Raw genomic sequence first — 19,966 nt, forward strand, 5'->3', positions numbered from 1 at the left:
CTACGCACAGTAAAAAGGTTACAACAGAAACACGTACACGAGGCAGACCTCAAGTCTATTTGTGGATGCGGAAACCGAGTTATGCTTGCTGATCATACAGCATGATCACTTCTTTGTACACTAGGCAGTGCTCTTAAAATTTCCAAAAAAGACATCCCCTCTCCTGGCATTTCTGTTTTATTAAATAATTGTATTCCACATGAAATAACAATTATGGAGCTACTATTCATATGAATGTATGTTGTGCTGTTGTTCCACTGTTATTCCTACTAGAAGTTTATAAATAAATTGACAATGGTGCTACCAGTTGGGAGTGTTGGGGTACTGACTGTGGTAGAATGGTAACGCTCAGTAGGCAATTTACAGTTACATACTTAAAAGGGTTTTCCAAGATTTTTTTATTTTTTGAGAATATCTATGAAATTTGTTCACACTTCGTTGGGTGGTAAAAAGTGAATTGCGTTATGGATTCTGTTAGCACGGACCATATGGCGTTATGCATTCTATGACGGAATGCATAACGGAATGCCTTTAGAGGCAATTCGTTATTTATTCTGTCATAATAGAAGTCTATGGGCTGCAAAACGGATCTGTCCCGTTTCCGTTAGGGCTCATGCACACGGCGGGTCCGCAATACACGGGGCACTGGCTGTGTGCACCCCGCATCACGGATGCGGACCCATTCACTTGAATGGGTCCACGAACCCGGAGATGCAGTGCGGAAGGTTTCTAGCCGTGCCTCCGCACCGCAAAAAAGTAGTGCATAGTGCATAGGACCTCCACCAATCAGTTGTTTTGAGAAGGCACCGATGCTCCTGTGAGCACTGCTGCCTTCTCACAGCTCACCAAGCACAGCGCAGTACATTATATAGCGGCTGTGCTTGGTATGGCACTCAGCCCCATTCACTGTGGGGCTGAGCTGCTCCTAGGCCACGTGATCGATTGGTGTTGTTATTGGCCTAGGAAAAGCAGAGAGAAGGCCATGGTGCTCATAGGAGTGCCACTGCTTTCTCAAACAGCTGATTGGCGGGAGTCCAGGGTGTCAGACCCCCACCCATCAGATACTGATGACCTATCCAGAGGAGAGTTCATCAGTAAAAAAAAAAAATCTCAGAAAAACCCCTTTAAGAATTTTAAAAAGTTATTGCAGTGGAGCATATAAGTAGTTACTAACACATACAAGTCAGGAGAGGTGACAGGTCCTCTTTAACCTCTAGTAAAGTTATCCGTCTATGAGCCATAGAAGAGATCTGCCCTGGAGTACCCAGCAACATGTATTACAACCATATCATATGCAGTAGGCCTAATGAGCTGGAAAAATGAAAGTCTATGCAGGTAGCAGAAGTCTGCTTTGTTCCATGTTTTCCATCTTTCTGTGTCTCTCTCTCCATCTTGTTCCCTGGTCTCTCTATTAATCCCTACTGAAGTGAAACAAAACCTATGCTAGTAGTGAATTTTATATAGTGAATTAGATATCTTGTAATTTGAAGATTACCTAGCACAGTTTCCCACTTAGCAATCACACACTGATCCACAAATAAGACCCATCACGCTCATTAACACCACTGCTCAAGAACCAGGGTGTATTGACAGATTTACTTGATACACCAGCAGTGGCTTCAAATCGTCCTCTCTTATGCCAAATTCACAGCGTCAAATCTTATAAAATTCTCAGTAGACCCCATGCTACTTCCATTTCCCACTATGAGCAATTAGTGATCATGAAAATCAGATGTAGGCATAGTAATGGGCCTTGTCCATAGGATTGCCTTGTTTGTATTCTGAAACCAAAGATGTCTACTTTATACATATTTTACGCACTTATATAGCTCTACTATATTCCGCTGCGCTTTACAGGCATTATCATCACTCTCTGTCACCAATGAGGCTCACAATCTATGGTATATCAGTATGTCTTTGGAGTGTGGGAGGAAACCGGAGAACCCAGAGGAAACCCACACAGGGAGAACATACAAACTCCATGCAGATCCATATGGCTCAGTCAATAAGATCTTGCTATAAATATAAATGGACTGTATTTCAGGATACCACTTCTAGGATGCCCTAAATGTGTACTGGGGCTCCTGTTAGTGTCGCAGCCTTCTTCGTGCTTACCAAGCAAAGTGCCGCACATTGTATAGCTGCTGTGCTTGGTATGGCAGCTCAGCCCCATTCCCTTCCCTTTGCCTAGGCCACCTGACTGAAGAACGTGTTGTCACTGCCTTCTGAAACAGCTGATAGACTGGGTCCCAGGAGTCGAACCTCCACCCACTAGATACTGATAACCTATCCAGAGGAAAGGACATCAGTATAAAACTCCTGAAAAACCCCTTTAACGCCACTAAATATTGGACTAGAAACAAACTCAGTGAAGATTATATATAAAGGAAGAGGTGAAAAATAACTCCCAAAAGAACCACCACTTTGAACACTGCAGGTACATGAGGTCTGACAACCTCATGGACACCGCACACGTCAACCATCATTATTAGATTTGTGGCCATCAGCTTTTCAATAAAAGCAATTCTGCTGATTCAATTAGTAGCTGAGTGTTCCCCTAACTTTATCTTCTAACTAGCACAGGAGGTTTTCCCAGCTGCCCGGAATAATCAATGTGCACACAGAGTTTTCAAGGTGACATTCTCTGGTAATTGTGCATGGATTAAGGGAATAAAACTCAGCTCCAAACTACACCTCTGAGACAAAGAGCTGGAGAGATGGATTGAAGGACCCTACAACAGATGCATGAGTGGGTGAATTTATTCATATGGTTATATTACTAATAACTGCAAGACTGCAAACGTCACATAGACAGAATATACAGTGTCTTGCAAAAGTATTCACCTCCCTTTACTTTTTTTGTATTTTGTTGCATTAAAGCCTTAAATTCAATGTTTTATTAATTTGAATTCTATGTTATGGATCAGAACACAATAGTCTAAGTTGGTGAGGTGAAATGAGAAAAATATATAAATAAAACTATTGTATGGAAATAGAAAACAGAAAATTGGCATGTGCGTATGTATTCACCCCCTTTGTTAGGAAGCCCATAAAAAGCTCTGGTGCAACCAATTACCCTCAGAAGTACACATAATTAGTGAAATGATGTCCACCTATGTGCAAACACTGCCATGAAGACCAAGGAACTCTCCAAACAAGTAAGGGACAATGTTGTTGAGAAGTCAGGGTTAGGTAATACAAAAATATTCAAATCTTTGATGATCCCCAGGAGCACCATCAACTCTATCATAACCAAATGGAAAGAACATGGCACAACAGCAAACCTGCCAACAGACGGCTGCCCACCAAAACTCATGGACCGGTCAAGGAGGGCATTTATTGGAGAGGCAGCACAGAGACCTAAGGTAACCCTGGCGGAGCTGCAGAGTTCCACAGCAGAGACTGGAGTATCTGTACATAGGACGACAATAAGCAGTATGGTCCATAGAGTTGGGCTTTATAGCAGAGTGGCCAGAAGAAAGCCATTACTTTCAGCTAAAAACAAAAAGGCACGTTGTGAGTTTGCGAAAAGGCATGTGGGAGACTCCCAAATGTATGGAGGAAGGTGCTCTGGTCTGATGAGACTAACATTGAACTTTTCAGTCAAAGAAAACGCTATGTCTGGCGCAAACCCAACACATTACATCACATCACCCAAAGAACACCATCCCCACAGTGAAACATGGTAGTGGCAGCATCATGCTGTGGTGATGTTTTTCAGCAGCCGGGACTGGGAAACTGGTCAGAGTTGAGGGAAAGATGGATGGTACTAAATACAGGGATATTATTGAGCAAAACCTGTACCATTCTGTGCGTGATGTGAGGCTAGGACGGAGGTTCACCTTCCAGCAGGACAATTACCCTAAACACACTGCTAAAGCAACACTTGAGTGGTTTAAAGGGAAACATGTAAACGTGTTGGAATGGCCTAGTCAAAGCCCAGATCTCAATCCAATAGAAAATCTGTGATCAGACTTAAAGATTGCTGTTCACAAGCCCAAACCATCCAACTTCAAGGAGCTGGAGCAGTTTTACAAGGAGGAATAGGAAATAAATCCCAGTGGTAAGATGTGGCAAGCTCATAGAGACGTATCCAAAGCGACTTGGAGCGGTGACTGCCGCAAAAGGTGGCCCTACAAAGTATTGACTTTAGGGGGCGGGGGGGGGGGGGTGAATAGTTATGCACATTGACTTTTTCTTTTATTTTGTCCTATTTGTTGTTTGCTTCACAATGAATTTTTTTTTTTTAAATCTTCAAAGTTGTCGGCATGTTCTGTAAATTAAATGATGTAAATCCTCAAACAATCCATGTTAATTCCTGGTTGTGAGGCACCAAAATACGAAAAAAAGTCAAGGGGGGTGAATACATTTGCAAGGCACTGTACATAGAAAAATCATGCATCCTTTCTCACACAGCAATTCGGAGAACACAAAACTATTACAATAGAAATAACTCTGAATATATGGGAATGCTCCATTATAGGTGCTATTTAAGAAGACACAGGAAAACTATACTTCAATATAGCACAATGAATAATTCAGAGAACCACAGTGTGAACTTCAGATACCTTATAAAGGGTCAAGAACGGCCAAGTAAAAATATGCATACTACAGACAGCGGCCAATCTACAGTGTCAGAATTACTCTATAGAAGACTGCATTTATATATTGATTTATCATAGGCCAATCTTTGCCAGTGATTGGGGATCTGGACACATTTAAAGAGGACCTGTCACCACTCCTGACATGTCTGTTTTAATAGCTACAAGCATTCCCCATGTAATAACAATTCTGGAACATCTATTCTTATGACTCCATGTTGTGCCGTTCCTTTATTATTTCTACTAGAACTTACTGTATGAATGAATTGCTAGCAGTCTGCAGTAAGGGTACAGAGGGGTGGTAACTAGTTGTGGGAGTGTACCTGCACAGTCTGAAAATGGCAGCACTGATTGGATCAGAGGATTCAGAGCCTGGTCTCGGGAGGGGCACTTCCAGATTGTTTTGTGGCGGCGGACAGAAAATAATGTGATGCTTTAAGAACAGACAATTTTATTTAACCTATCGTACAGCTCTAACACATATAATCTAATAGACTGTCTGAAGTACTGGTAGAGTCTTCTATAAAGATGGCGGTGCGCCGGTCTCTTGTGGATACAGAGTCCCTGGTAATAGTCTTTGACCACACGGGGCAGTAAATATTATTTGTTTTCATTGGGGCCCTCAGATCTGATCAGTTACAAAAACTGGTCTTCTGTAGGTCTTCCTGGGGGTCGGGCGGCTCAGGGCCAGTCTGATCACACTCTGCACTGAGGAGACAGATCACAGCACTCCCCCCGCACCGCAGAGACAACACAGGACCCCCACACCTTACCGCAGACTCACACACAACACCCTGCTGCAGGCGCTCACACATACGCAGGCTCCCGAGGCACGAAGAGAGAGACAGGCAGCGATGTCCCCGTCAGGCTGTCAGTGACAGTGTGAGCAGAAGAAATGCTCTGTCTACAACTAAGAGTATCAGGGTATATTATACAGGGGGTAATATAACAGAGGAGGGGTGTCAGGGTACATTACTCCTTGTGGCGATGTGAACTGTAAAATGCATGGGAAAGTTCCGGAAGGGGGGTATATCTCTCCCAGGTTCCTCAACTGGCTGAGGTGGGTGAAATCCAGAATGACGCTGGCTTCAGTAAATATAGTTGCTGGAGCTATTTTCTTTATTTATTCCGGGCTGGATTTTACTTGGATTGGAATGGTAGGTTTTGGCAGTGGGACCTCCCAATCCACCCCCCCCCCTAGTCCGGGGCAGATTTTTCCCTAGCAGGAAAATGATTGCAGGTAAAGACTGATCTCTAATCAGGCTAGCATAAATCCACCCTCAGTGTGTCAGTCTAGGGGAAATGTGTGTGTGATCCTGGAGCAGAGGCTCTATGTGTGTGGTCTCAGTCAGGAGGACTGAGGGGCCACAAGGCTATGTGAAGCCTGATCTCTCCCCTGTGTGGACTGACGCTTGATGAGCGGAACCTGCTAAAGCTTGGAGCCTGAGACCCTGACCCTAAGCAGTACTTAGAGGTGAGTCAGGGAAACTTATGTGTTTAGGTAGAGCCCAGACGGGCAAGGTGTTTTATTTTGGATTTGTATGTTTTTCGTTATGCTGTGTGCCACAATAAAGCACAATTTGGCCCCTAAATCCTGGTGCCCACGAAGAAGTGTGTGGTTGCGACCCCAGTGAACGAGAGCTACCCCTTACACCCTGTATAATGTCCCCTGATAGCCCTCCTCAGTTATATTACCACTGTATAATGTACCCTGATACCTCTTGATTATCTTACCCCCTGTATAATGTACTCTGTATATAACTGAGGGGTATCAGGCAGGGTACATTATATACAGGGGGTAATATAACTAAGGAGAGGTAGCAGGGTAGGGTACATACTTTATATGCGTTTTATATATATATATATATATATATATATAATCTTAATTATACAGAAGTAGGGACGGGTCTCAGCCAGGGCAGTGTTCTTGTATCCTGTAAGGGAGCAGCTGGGCACGAACACTATAATGCTGTCGTCGCCCTCGCCTCACTAGCAGGCGCGTGGGCCGGGCACGCAGCAGCTTCAGGCTCTTCCTTCCAACTTTGCTGCCCAGACGGCACCACTCCCTCTCCTATGTGAACTTAGTTGCCACCCGCCGCAGGACAAGTATTGTAATTAATTAAAGTGTGGCACTGCGACGGCGGCCAGCGTTAAAGGGGAAAATCAATTGCCCCGTTGCCCCCACCCTGGATCCGTCAATGGATTGGATAGAGTGAGTCTGTACAGGGACATACCCCTCAACTGGTTACCTCCCCTCTGTACCCTTACTGCAATTCATTCAGAACTTCTAGTACAAATAATAAAGGAATGGCTCAACATAGATGCTCGAGAATTGCTATTACATGGGGAATGCCTGAAGCTATTAAAACAGGCACGTCAGGAGTGGTGACAGGTTCTTTTTAATATTCTGTGATATATAACGGAGCATCAGGATTTATGGAATTTCCAAATTGTTTGGCATTGTACTGTATATAATCCATGATTTCAGCTGTGATTCAAAACTGTTTTCACATCACTTTACATTTTTCTGTAGTATTTTTATTTTGTTGTCTGTTAAAAGAACATTTTCAATAAAGATATGTTCATTTGTAAAAGCTCTATAGCAAGGATGGCCAACCAGAGGCTCTCCAGCTGTTGCAAAACTACAACTCACCACATGCCCACAGCTATCAGCCTACAGCAGGGCATGGTGGGAGTTGTAGTTTTACTACAGTTGGAGAGTTGCAACTGCTGTATAGACTCACTGTTGGGGGGGGGGGGGGTCTGTGAGACAGAACCTGGTATTTCCTGCTTTTAGTTGGTTCCAAATATTTGCCACAGTATGTCTTTTCTGGGAACGTGCATTTGTGGCCTGAAGTATATAATCTTAATGACCACTACAATGTCAGGTTGTAAGTTATTGATATTAAGCAGGTTTGCCAACTGAAATGGGGGACATTTTCTAGTGCCCCTAAAAAAATTGATTGCTTAAATAATAAATCATTACTTTTAAAGGGGTTGTTCCATGAAAAATATTCTACAGTTTTCAAACCAGGCCAAAAGATCTGTCTGCAGATGAGGTACTGGCTTAGCTATAATCCTAAATTATATCTCAAGACCTGTCTAAAAGCTCAAAGCACTGATTTATAGATTAGCTGTCTTCCAGCAGGTGACACCTTTTTTTGGGGGGGAAAGAAAACGAATTTGCGTAGAAGCACTGCATGGCCTATAAGACTCTTCACTACTATGCAATCTCCACTAGGATATATAGTAACCCCCCCCACCCCAAATCCCCTTTACAAAATCACAGAAGGCTTTTGTTTCAATGTACTTTGTTTATACTCTTACCTGTGCAAAGTCTGCCGCAAGTCGCATTTTGCCTCCTTCACCAAGTGGTCTCAGGAGACTTGCATTTCGTATGAACAGTTCTATTGCTCTCTGGGCAATGGCTTCAGTATTATCGTACACAAAATCAGTGCAGTCAAAATGGCGGAAATAGTCATTCTTGACTCTTGCAATAAAGCCTTGCAATTCTTTCATGTACAAGGAACACGGAACATCTGGCTTTCCTGAACTCATAAGGCCTCTGAAAAGGAAGCAGATCAATATACATACAGATAAGGCAGTGTGCATGTATTTACGGTCACTGATAAAACCGGGTCAAGTTGGATGTAAACCCATAGTGTCTAGGAGAATCTTTGTTCTGAGGTCCTCCACAGGGAAGTGACTGGCATAGGGAACAAATTATTAAAAAGAAGGTTGCAGCAGCATCTCCAATAATCTTCTTTATTTCTGGTACTTCAAAGCATATGTACAAACAAACAATTCAACGTTTCGGCTGCACTCAGCCTTTGTCAAGCATAATTACAGACTGAATCGCCCCACATATAAATAGCAAAACACACATACCTCCCCCAAATGGTTAATCAAATCCTCTGTGTAGGGGCAAGTTCTTACTGCCCAAAAGCCAATCAAGTTGGACAAACATTTCAATGCTTACTTTGCATAACTAGTGATTACACCTGTGTCCTCACCTTCATCAGATTGCCATGGTGAAACACCTCGGCTCACTACCTATTAGCGTCCATCCGGCGCTCTTCCGTGTCCAAGGCAATAGTGACCGCAGGCCTAGCATCGCGGGAACCCATGAGATCACATTCACGATCACATGCTGCCGCTTAAAGCGTTGCGAGAATACGTCTGCAATCACATGACATGCAGGTCGTAAACAGCTCGTACCGCCCACTTGCCTGGCATCATACCGCGTCATGTTGCCCTGGATACGGCGCAAGACATGTGTTAAATCCCTCCACATCCCTCTTAAAGCAAAAGACTGAAGTTTATGTATGTATATATAATCTTGCCCGATCTCAATAACACTTATATTATTCATAGGAGTAATCCATGTATATTGACCCGGAAGTAATCATAAAATATTAAAAGATACATCCCAATCCAACACAATACACATCTGAGAGAAGAAAATGGTGACTAATAAAAAAAACTATTTAAACCAATAGATACATAATGTGTATATGGAGGAACAATCTAAAAAATCTCTACATACAGTGCCGCCCAAAATTATTCATACCCCTGTCAAATTTTGACTAAGTTACTTTTTATTCCACCAGCAAGTATTTTTTGACAGGAAATGACATAGGTGTCTCCCAAAAGATAATAAGACGATGTACAAGAGGCATTTTTGTGAAAATTGGATGTACACTTGAGAAAAAAGTGTCCAGTACAAAATTATTCATACCCATCTCAATAATCAATAGAAAAGACTTTATGGGCTATTACAGCAATCAAACGCTTCCTATAATTGCAGACCAGCTTTTTGCATGTCTCCACAGGTATTTTTGTCCATTCATCTTTAGCAATGTGCTCCAAATCTTTCAGGTTGGAGGGTCTTCTTGCCATCACCCTGATCTTTAGCTCCCTCCATGGACTCTCAATTGGATTCAAGTCTGGACTCTGGCTGGGCCACTCCAAAACGTTAATGTTGTCTGCTAACCATTTCTTCACAACTTTTGCTGTGTGTTTTGGGTCATTGTCATGCTGAAATGTCCACTGGTGCCCAAGGCCAAGTTTCTCTGCAGACTGCCTGATGTTATCGTTGAGACTCCTCATGTATTGCTCTGTTTTCATGGTGCCATTTACTGTTATTAGGTTCCCTGGTCCATTGGCTGAACCCCCCCCCCCCCCAAAGCATTAGGTTCCCACCACCATGTTTGACAGTGGGGATGGTGTTCTTTGGGTTGAAGGCTTTTCCTTTTTTACGCCAAACGAAGGAAACATCATTGTGACCAAACAATTTTTGTTTCATCTGACCATAACACAGAAGACCAGAAGTCTTCTTCTTTGTCCAGATTAGCTTTTGCAAAGGCCTTATCTGGAGAAGTGGCGTCCTCCTTGGTCTGCCAGGGGTATGAATAATTAAGGACAACACTGTATGTATATGGAGGAACAATATAATCGATCCCTGCAACATTAAACTCCAAATTGAGTCCATAAGGCTGCAGTGATCTTAAAGTGTATATCCATTTTAATTATTTTTTCCCCTCAAGATCTTATCCTTATCACCACCTCTTCTAAGTGTCCCCACCGCATCAATCACCCGGAATCAAAGTTGGCTGACGGAGTGCCCACACTCGACAAAATGCTTTGCTACTGGTTTATCTAACATTCTCTTTCTAATTGTGCTCCTATGTTTATTGATCCTTTCCCTGATCTCCATCGTGGTCTCACACATGTAAACGAGACTACATGGACATTGGACCATATAAACTACGTCCTTAGACCTGCAAGTAAAGAAACCATGTATCCGAAATGTTTTGCCACTATATGGGTGTGAAAAAGTATCTCCTTTCTGATACTGCTACAATTACAACAAGACAGACATGGAAAGTTGCCAGTTTGTCTACAGTACGATTCCAGATCATAAAAATTGGGATCGGTAAACCAGTCTGTCCTCCACCTCGCCAATGAAGATGTTCGTGTAGGTTGGGGCCACATCGGACCCCATGGCCACACCCCGCTTCTGTTGATAGACGGTGTCCCCAAAGAGAAAATAATCCCTTCTCAGGACCACCTCCAAAAGGTGAATGTAAAACTGTCCCGCCCCCTGGAGAGCCCTGTGCCAGCCAGGGCCACATCGACGACATTTAATCCAGAGGCATGATCAATAGATGTGTACAGGGAAACATCAAAACTAACGAGCAGACACTGTGCAGGCAACTGTATCGGACGCAATTTGACAAGGAATTGTCCTGTGTCTTTGACATAGGAAGGAGCTGCAGTCGCATGGACCTGAAGTAACCTGTCAAGAAAAATTGAAATAGGGTTAAACACCGATCCCCTGCCAGAAACAATAGGTCGGGCAGGTGGATCCTCCAACCACTTATGTATTTTCGGGAGTATGTATATCATAGGAGTAATTGGACGACTCACTCTCAGGTATTTATTCAATTCATAATCAATAATTCTACCTTGCAAGGCCTCATCCAAAATTACTCCTATGTCACGCAGGTCTCCCTTCAATACTTCATGTTCTTCAACATCCTGCAATTGCCTCCTAATCTCCTTTATGTATTTATCAGTGTCCATAACGACCCCCCCCCCCCTCCTTGTCAGCTGGTTTGATTGTAATACACTTGTTCTGATGACCTGTCTCTCCTGCCTAGACAAATTCCCCCTCACACATTTAGCATCAGTTGTTTTCAAAGCTTCTATTTGTTTGTGTACAATTTCAATATAAAATTCCACAACATTGTTGTGTGGTGGGGAAATTTTTAATTTTTTTCTTCAAATTTAACCTACTGAATGCCAATTCAACCACTTCTTTATTGGTATGTGACCAAATATCATCATCATGTCTCATAGAAAAACTTTTCAATTGTAGTCTCCTAAAGAAACGCTGTAAATCAAGTTCAAGGTTAAACCAATCACGTTCACCTGTGGGGGATAAAGTTAAACCTCGACTCAACACCTGGATTTGATCAGAGCTCAGTTCTACTGAGGATATGTTGACCACAAGTTGTGTCACTTTCTTGGATTGCGCCTGGTGGATCTCATCGGCACATTCCTGCTGGAACCCGGATGTAGGGGTGGCATGCCTCTTCCAGGGTCGGTGATGTTTCCTTCCGCCCCTTCGACATCTCCTGGCACCTGGTATTTTGGCCCCTAAAAAAACTGATGTTGAAGATTCATCTGTAGATTCAGAGTCACAAGTAGTAAAGCCAAAATGTCCTTGCTCAAATTTTCTCCCCTTTCTTCTTCTAGCTTTATTTTGTCCTTGTGGATTCTGCCAGTTATAGATTTTGCCAGATTGGTAATCCTCTAAGTTCCTATGCCATTTGTCCTGTTTTGTTCTCTCTGTTTCGGACTTGTGGCATTGAATATGATGTACAACTTTATATTTATGAGCTGTGAAATCATCCACGCTAATTAGACTCTGGATCTGTGCATCAAGACCCATGAAGGTCTTCTTAATGCAATCCACCTCTTTATGCAGAAAAAAAAATTCTTACAGAATTCCACATTATTGAGGAAAAAATAATTAAAATGGATATACACTTTAAGAAATACGGCAGCCTTGTGGACTCAATTTGGAGTTTAATGTTGCAGGGATCGATTAGATTGTTCCTCCATATACATATGTAGGGGATTTTTAGATTGTTCCTCCATATACACATTATGTATCCATTGGTTTTAATAGTTTTTTATTAGTCACCATTTTCTTCCCTCAGATGTGTATTGTGTTGGATTAGGATGTATCTTTTAATATTTCATGATTACTTCCGGGTCAATATACATGGATTACTCCTATGAATAATATAAGTGTTATTGAGATCGGGGCAAGATTATATATACATACATAAACTGTACTCTTTTGCTTTAAGAGGAATGTGGAGGGATTTAACACGTCTTACGCCGTATCCAGGGCAACATGACGCGGTATGATGCCAGGCAAGTGGGCGGTACGAGCTGTTTACGACCTGTATGTCATGTGATTGCAGACGTATTCTCGCGACGCTTTAAGCGGCGAATGTGAGCTAGTGGGTTCCGCGATGCTAGGCCTGCGGTCACTATTGCCTTGGACACGGAAGAGCGTCCTGATTGTGGACATGCGCAGTAGCGCCGGATGGACGCTAATAGGTAGTGAGCCGAGGTGTTTCGCCATGGCAATCTGATGAAGGTGAGGACACAGGTGTAATCACTAGTTATGCAAAATAAGCACTGAAATGTTTGTCCAACTTGATTGGCTTTTGGGCAGTAAGAACTTGCCCCTACACAAAGGAATCGATTAACCATTTGGGGGAGGTATGTGTGTTTTACTATTTATATGTGGGGTGATTCAGTCTGTAATTATGCTCGACAAAGGCTGAGTGCAGCCGAAACGTTGCATTGTTTGTTTGTACATATGCTTTGAAGTACCAGAAATAAAGAAGATTATTGGAGATGCTGCTGCAACCTTCTTTTTAATCATTCGTTGTGACCACATTGGATCTGTGGTGTTCGGTACAGCTGTTGCATTCCAAGACTGCTCTATTAGATCTTTGTGTGCTGCTCTTATCCATTTTTGCTTGGCATGGGGAACAGTCACCGCTTGCACGTGTACAGTGTCGTCAGATTTCTATAATTCACCAAGATTTACACACATCTATGATTTGTATTTTTTTCTTGTGCAATCTCACTCCAGTAGGTGGGTGGTGTAGAAATTGAAGAAATGTCCCCAGGCATATATAAAGCTAGGAGGTCACCAATAAATTCACTGTTATATCAGGCTCACTGCCCTGTAATGCTAGCTCAGCATAAAAAGTACTTTTAATCTTTATGCAAATGAGCACTTAAGTGCACTCAGGGTGGGCCCAAGACACACTTTGTACACTTAGGGCTCATGCACACGACCGTATGTATTTTGCAGTCCGCAAAAAACTGGTCTGAAAAAAATACGGATGACGTCTGTATGCATTCCGTATATTGCAGAACGGAAAAGCTAGCCCCTAATAGAACAGTCCTATCCTTGTCTGTTATGAGGACAATAATAGTACAAGATCTATTTTTTTGCGGAACGGACATACAGACATACAGAAACGCAATGCACACGGAGTATCTTCAGTTTTTCTTGCACCATTCCAAAAACCACACTGTCCAAAATGGAAAACCATGTCAATTGATCCAATAATATAAACAGATCAAGATCTTCCCTTGGTCTTCAAAAGACTCTGCAAATGGACATTGAATGGCGCTTAGAGGAAGACATACAGGGATGATAGCACTGTCTGTCTTCTACACAGGTTGCCAACCTTTTACCAACCCTGATAAGGACGACCCCATCTGGAACCTGTCCCTGTCAATAAATAGCCCTATCCTGAGAATAGGGCAATTTAGGGCTATTTATTGAAGGGACAGGTTGTGGATCGGGGCATCCTTATCCGGGCGGGTTCTCCATGATTAGGCCATTTTAAGGCTAGAATAGCACCCCCTGAATAGGGCAACATAGGAACAGGACAGTTTCCCTCTTCTGTCCGCTATCTATGATACCCATCCTGGATGTCCAATCAAATCTTTGGAGATGGACGAGACTATAAACCCTAATGACCTGGAGGCGGCAGGGCAATCGGGTTACATTTATTTGGCCCTCGGCAGGTGCCGCTGTGCACTAGTGTATTTTTGTGTTGATTATCGTATATCTCTGCTATCAATACGGGAGTCTATACCTGTTTGTTTCTATATCTCTTTATTTTAGATATCTATATTAAATGTTACATTTTAATTGATCTATAATCGATATTGGCTTTTACCTTCTGAGATATCCTGGTGACATTTCTTGGATTGCTGAAATTAGTGATATTTGTGATTTATGTATTGAGTTTGAGGGAGCATTAAAGCCAAGGTTCCCCACATTCTGACGCTGGAACTGGAAGTCCCCTATTTAGATTTTTTCTGGCAATAATTTTTTACATTTTTCTGTTGAATTGTAGTTTTCATTGACACCATTTTGGAGTACAAATAACTTGTTAATTAACTTTTATTATTCTACTATTGTTTTTTTTTTTTACACTTTATACATATAACGTTCACAGTGCAACATAATTAGCATGTTACTCTTATTGTATGGATCAGTTCAATTATGGCTATAAGAAATATGTATGGCTTTATTTGTTTTCAGAAGAAAAAAATGTGAATTTTAAAAATATCACCGAGAACAAAACCGCAAATTTATTGAATTAATTTGATTAATCGCCCAGCCCTAGCTGGAACCCTAGTAACTATTCAGTTGTTTTGATAAAGAAAAACATATGAGGACCACAAAAAAAAAAAAAAACTATTAAAATGTCAAATACATGTTTCACCATTCTACAGATGGAAATAGCCTTTTCTCACCTAGATCTCATCTGAGCCTTGGTGTGTTTAATGCTTTAGTATTAGATATTCATATTTCTGCCTATGTAACATGCTCCTTATAGTCCTGCCTCTGTCCTGTTTCACATCTATTTTAATTATTGCATCTTCTTCAGTTATCACTCCCCACCCCCCCACCCCTTGAGCGTGAATAACACATATATGCCGAAGTTATGATATGTTTATGCTTAATGCTTCCTTAACACTTTTATATTCAACTGTTACACTGTTATATAACATCCTGTATACCATAAAACTGGAAAGCACAAATACTACTTTCATGTTTTTATATAAATAGGTTTGTCTTTAGAATTGCAATGTAAATGGTGGGAACGTGTTCTAGGCTTGCATCATCAAAGCTCTGAAATTCCTCATTACAAATTCCACATACACAATAAATTGTTGCAGTGTTTGCAGCTTTTATGAACAGACATTGTGGGGGAACAAAGAACTGGTTTACTTTACTTGGGGCAAAACAGCAACCATTAACTGTAAGATAAACCATCAAGATAGAGACTACCAGAGATGACATCTACATCACCAGACAGTACATACCTTGGAAGAACTGCACTTGAATAAACAGTGATGCTTAACACAGCGCCATCTACTGTCAGCTTAGCATAGTTCCTCCTGCATTAAGCTGCAGCTGTTGCTGTATTCCAACATAAATTACCTAAAATAACAGTGCTAAAAATAAAATAAAAATCTCACCCTGAAAAGTCTTCTTGGTGCATGGTTATGATAATGGCTTCAACAGAGTCACCCACAGAATTAATTAGAGGCTGCACAGCATTTCCCATAAGATTATCAATAGTCTGATAAATAAGAGAGACAGGGATGAAAATGAATAGAGATGAACATGACATGGTATCTTTATTATAAATGTAAAAGGGGAAAGAAACGGTCTATGAAAAGATCTTTAACTAGAAAAAAAACAAGGATTAGGAAACATCACAAAGAAATCTTGGTATTAAAATGCATTTTGCTTAGAAAAGCAAAGCAGTAAGGGCAAAAATTATAATGCAAGTTCTTCACGTTCACTAAAACGACATGAAGAGCACGAACTGTGGTTTTATACAGAGTATATGATTATATTTTCTAACTTAAAGTGGAAAATACCATATTGACACCTCTATAGAACATATTCGATTTTTTCATTTTAGTTTTTTAAATTTCTAGTAAATTCCACATATAATGAAAAAAACATACTAATATACTGTAATTCTTGTAGAAAATCTGCTCAGACATGCCTAATCTTCAGCACTTGATGACATATGGCTGCACCCATACTGCTTATATGCAAGCAATGTTTTTGGAAGCAGGAACTCAGTAATTCACATCCTATATTAAGAATTTCAAAGTGTTCTTTTTCAATTTTAACCAGATTTCAAGAAGAATATGTATGTTAGATAAATTAATACACATGTCTAGTGGCACAGTATTGTTAAATAAAAGTCTCTATACCAGTTTGCAAAAAAGGAATGCAGACATGGATGACGGTGCCATAGCATGACATCTGGAAGCATGTGACCTAAAATAGTACTTTCAATACATAAAGTAAGATGGCTTCTATGTGTAAAGCAGGTTCTCTTCATCCAACATCAGCCCCTTGAATGTTATCATCAAAATGGATGCCACAATGTTCAACAAAATTCCAAAAGAGATTATGTTACCATGTATCAGGCCAAAAAGTTATCCGAGATGGATTTATCAAATTGAAAGTTCACTGAAGCAAATTTTGTTGCTCAAAGCAGAGATTAGGCAATAAATAAGCTTTTCGGTGGCCAAGTCCCTAACCGAAGAGCCCCTTCACATGGGCAGGTTACTAGGCCAGTTGTCAGAAACAAACATTCCTATGAATACTCATTCTCGATAGAGACCTCATGTAAATGATCCGCTAATCACCTGTCAGGCGAGAAAAAGTGGTCGCCCACATGACTTAGAATTTGCAGATGACAACTTTTTAGTTTTGTTGCCATCTGCGACTAGACAGCCGCCGCAGCTGAATACTGGGGAGGGGCATAGGAGCGCAAAGTTCTCTGCCCCACGAGGCCTAGTAGGCCTGAGGCTTATGCAGTAGTAAAATCCCAGCGCAGGCAGATGTGATGATGCCATTGTGTGTTTATGTCAGGACGCAACACAGTGATAAGTGCTTGCCTGCCTCACCATCCTGGCCCTTAACATCTGCGAGTGAGCACCGCAGGACACAGGTGAGTACTAGCTTTTGGTTTTTTAGGGGTTTCTTTGTGTGCCAACTAGGGCTGCAGTAAATTATTATTTTTAGTAATCGAGTATTCTATCGATTTATTTTTTACGATTAATCGAGTAATCTAATAAGAAAAAAAAAAATTAATAGACTGTTTCTTTATAAAAACTCATAAGACCCCCTGCCATTAGTCCCAACTCCCTTCTTTCCCCACTGTGCGATCAGCCCAAGTGCATCAGTTCCACCCAGTGCCATCAGCTTTCCCCCGTGCCATTAGCTCTTCCCCACCCCAGTGTAATCAGCTCCACTACCCAGTGCCATCAGCTCTCTCCCACCCCATAGCCATCATCTCTCCCCACATTGTGTCATCAGCTCTCCCCCTTGTGCCATCATCTGCCCCCCCCCTTGTGCCATCAGCTTTACTCCCCCAGTTCCATCATCTCTCCCCCCTTCTGCCATCATCTGTTCCCCCTTGTGCCATCAACTTTACTCCCCCATTGCCATCAGCTCTCCCCCTTTTGCCATCAGCACTCCCCCCTTGTTCTGTCTATGTAGGTCTGTTAATTGTAATTGTACGTTATGCTGTTTAGCCTGTCTACTTTTCTTATCAAATGAGGATTGTAGAATAAAGCGCCCTCTCACTGTGGCTTTCATTGCACACCAGAGTGTATTATTGGAAACCATGTCATTGTCGTTAAAGGAAAAGTAATCCTTAATAATACGGTGCATCTGTGGTTTATAAGTATTGTGAGTGAGAATAAAGTTATTCAGTCTCCATGATACAAAGGGATTTAAACTTGACTGCTCGGTTACATCTATAGTAACAGGGGCATGATCAGACCATGAAATAGTGTGGATGGTAGAGTGGTTAACGCGATGTAAGGGGGATTTATCTATAAGGAAAAAATTCTGGAGTACATCTGGTGGGTATTGGAGAAGAACGTATAATCCCTGTTTGAGGGATGTTGTATGCACCAGATATCAAATAAATCATCTTTGTGTATTATAGAATATAAAGGAGTTGGTTCTTTATGGGGAACTCTAGATGTGCAATCCATGGATGGCCATATGGTTTTGTTAAAATTCTCCATCACTATCAAGGATCCAAATGCATCTTTAGATATTTTGGCTAAAGAGGATTTAAGAAAATGTTCCTGACCTCTATTGGGGGCATACAGAGAGGCTAGGGTGTATTTTGAATTGTTAATAGTGCATTGTAAAATGACGAGTCTACCCCCATCGTCCACCACACCTTTATGTAAAGTAAAAGCCACAGAGTTTTTGATAGCAATTGTAACCCCTCCTTTGTTATTAGGAGCCATTGTTGAATATATGTAGAGGAAATGTTCATTGCAGATGTGTTTCTTGGATGCATACCACATCCCCATTTAGAGCCTTAATCTCTTTCCAGAGAATCGCTCTTTTAAATGGTGAATTAAGGCCTTTAACGGTCAGCGATATTATTTTAAAACCCATTGTCATAGAGCAGTGGACGATGTGGAGCAACTTTCGCTATGGGCAACCATAATACATTCTCATATACAAGTGACATAAATGTGTGCCTTTGTCTGAGCATACTAGGCATAAAACATAAGATATAACATAAAAATTTGAGAGTAGAAAAAAAAAAAAAAAAAGGTCCAGAACGTAAACTGTAAACGCTGTGAGATACAAAATGTGTATCTATTAGGGGTTGGATCAACAGAATCCGAGGTGAACACATCGTGAGTTAGGGACAGCCCACCTTATGAAGTATTAGGCAACTTCTAGACATGCCTATTGGAAAGGATACTGTAAAAGTAGTACTCTGTCCTGTCTGCATTATGATTAGACCGTGCAGCGTTTCCTATAGGTCACTGTGGTCCATTCTTCAGGGATGTGTTGTGGTGCTTGTCTTTTACCGAGGTTCGTAGTGTCACCTTCCAGCAGTAGATTCCAATTTGTACACAGTTGAAGAGCAGATGCTGGTGTAGACAGAATATGCTTCCCCCCCATCTTTAGCGATGATTACTTTGACAGGAAAGCCCCACTTGTAGGGGATTTTGTGCTCCCTGAGTAACTTTGTGACTCCATTGTATTCCCGCCTTTTAGCAAGGGTACCAGCTGAGAGGTCTGCATAAAGGGATATATTTTTGAATCTTTCTGGGAGGCTCGGTCCTCTGCGTATAGCTTTCATCAGTTGTTCTTTGACATGGAATCAGTGTATGCGGGCTATAACATCTCTAGGAACATCCGCTGAGAGCGTTTTAGGCTTGGGCAAACGATGAGCCCTGTTAATCAAGGGTCCTGGCTTGAGGTAGTAAGGCCGCAAATAAATCTGTGAGGAAGTCTTTCAGGCTTTCTTGCTTTATTTCTTCTGACACTCCCCTGAAGCGAACGTTTTTGCGCCGATTTCTATTTTCCATATCTGCAATTTTATTTTTAAAGGGTTTCTACCACTTCGGTGTCACATATTTAGCTGTCAGACACTAGCGATCCGCTAGTGTCTGCTCTGCCCAACCATCCTAATATAATTGCTTTTGGGGCAGCCGTTTTGCTAAAAAAAGAACTTTTATTAATATGCTAATGAGCCTCTAGGTGCTATGGGGGCGTCATTAGCACCTAGAGGCTCCGTCTACCTTCAGAAACTGCCGCCGCCGAGCGCGTCCCTCCAGCCCGCCCATCTCCTCCTGAATGCGATCCTCCTTGTGAGCGTATGTATTCTGCGCATGCGCAGTGAATGTCTGACCGCTTCCTTGCTCAGACATCTCCACTGCGCCTGCGCGATGATGCC

The 19,966-nt window shown here is 41.8% G+C and overlaps 1 protein-coding gene across 3 annotated transcripts in view; it reads right to left on the minus strand.

Moving 5' to 3' along the window:
• The window catches only part of COG5 (component of oligomeric golgi complex 5), a 412,214-nt gene that overhangs the window by 21,211 nt on the left and 371,037 nt on the right, over positions 1 to 19,966 (minus strand). For all 3 annotated transcript variants that reach the window (XM_044280195.1, XM_044280194.1, XM_044280193.1), the window contains 2 exons: positions 15,699 to 15,802; positions 7,929 to 8,166 (listed from right to left, as the gene is read on the minus strand). In XM_044280195.1, the coding sequence (XP_044136130.1) occupies positions 7,929 to 8,166; positions 15,699 to 15,802 (342 nt within the window). The remainder of the gene's footprint in view (positions 1 to 7,928; positions 8,167 to 15,698; positions 15,803 to 19,966) is intronic.

Source organism: Bufo gargarizans, chromosome 2, assembly GCF_014858855.1.
Source record: "Bufo gargarizans isolate SCDJY-AF-19 chromosome 2, ASM1485885v1, whole genome shotgun sequence".
In the NCBI taxonomy this organism is placed as follows: domain Eukaryota; kingdom Metazoa; phylum Chordata; class Amphibia; order Anura; family Bufonidae; genus Bufo; species Bufo gargarizans.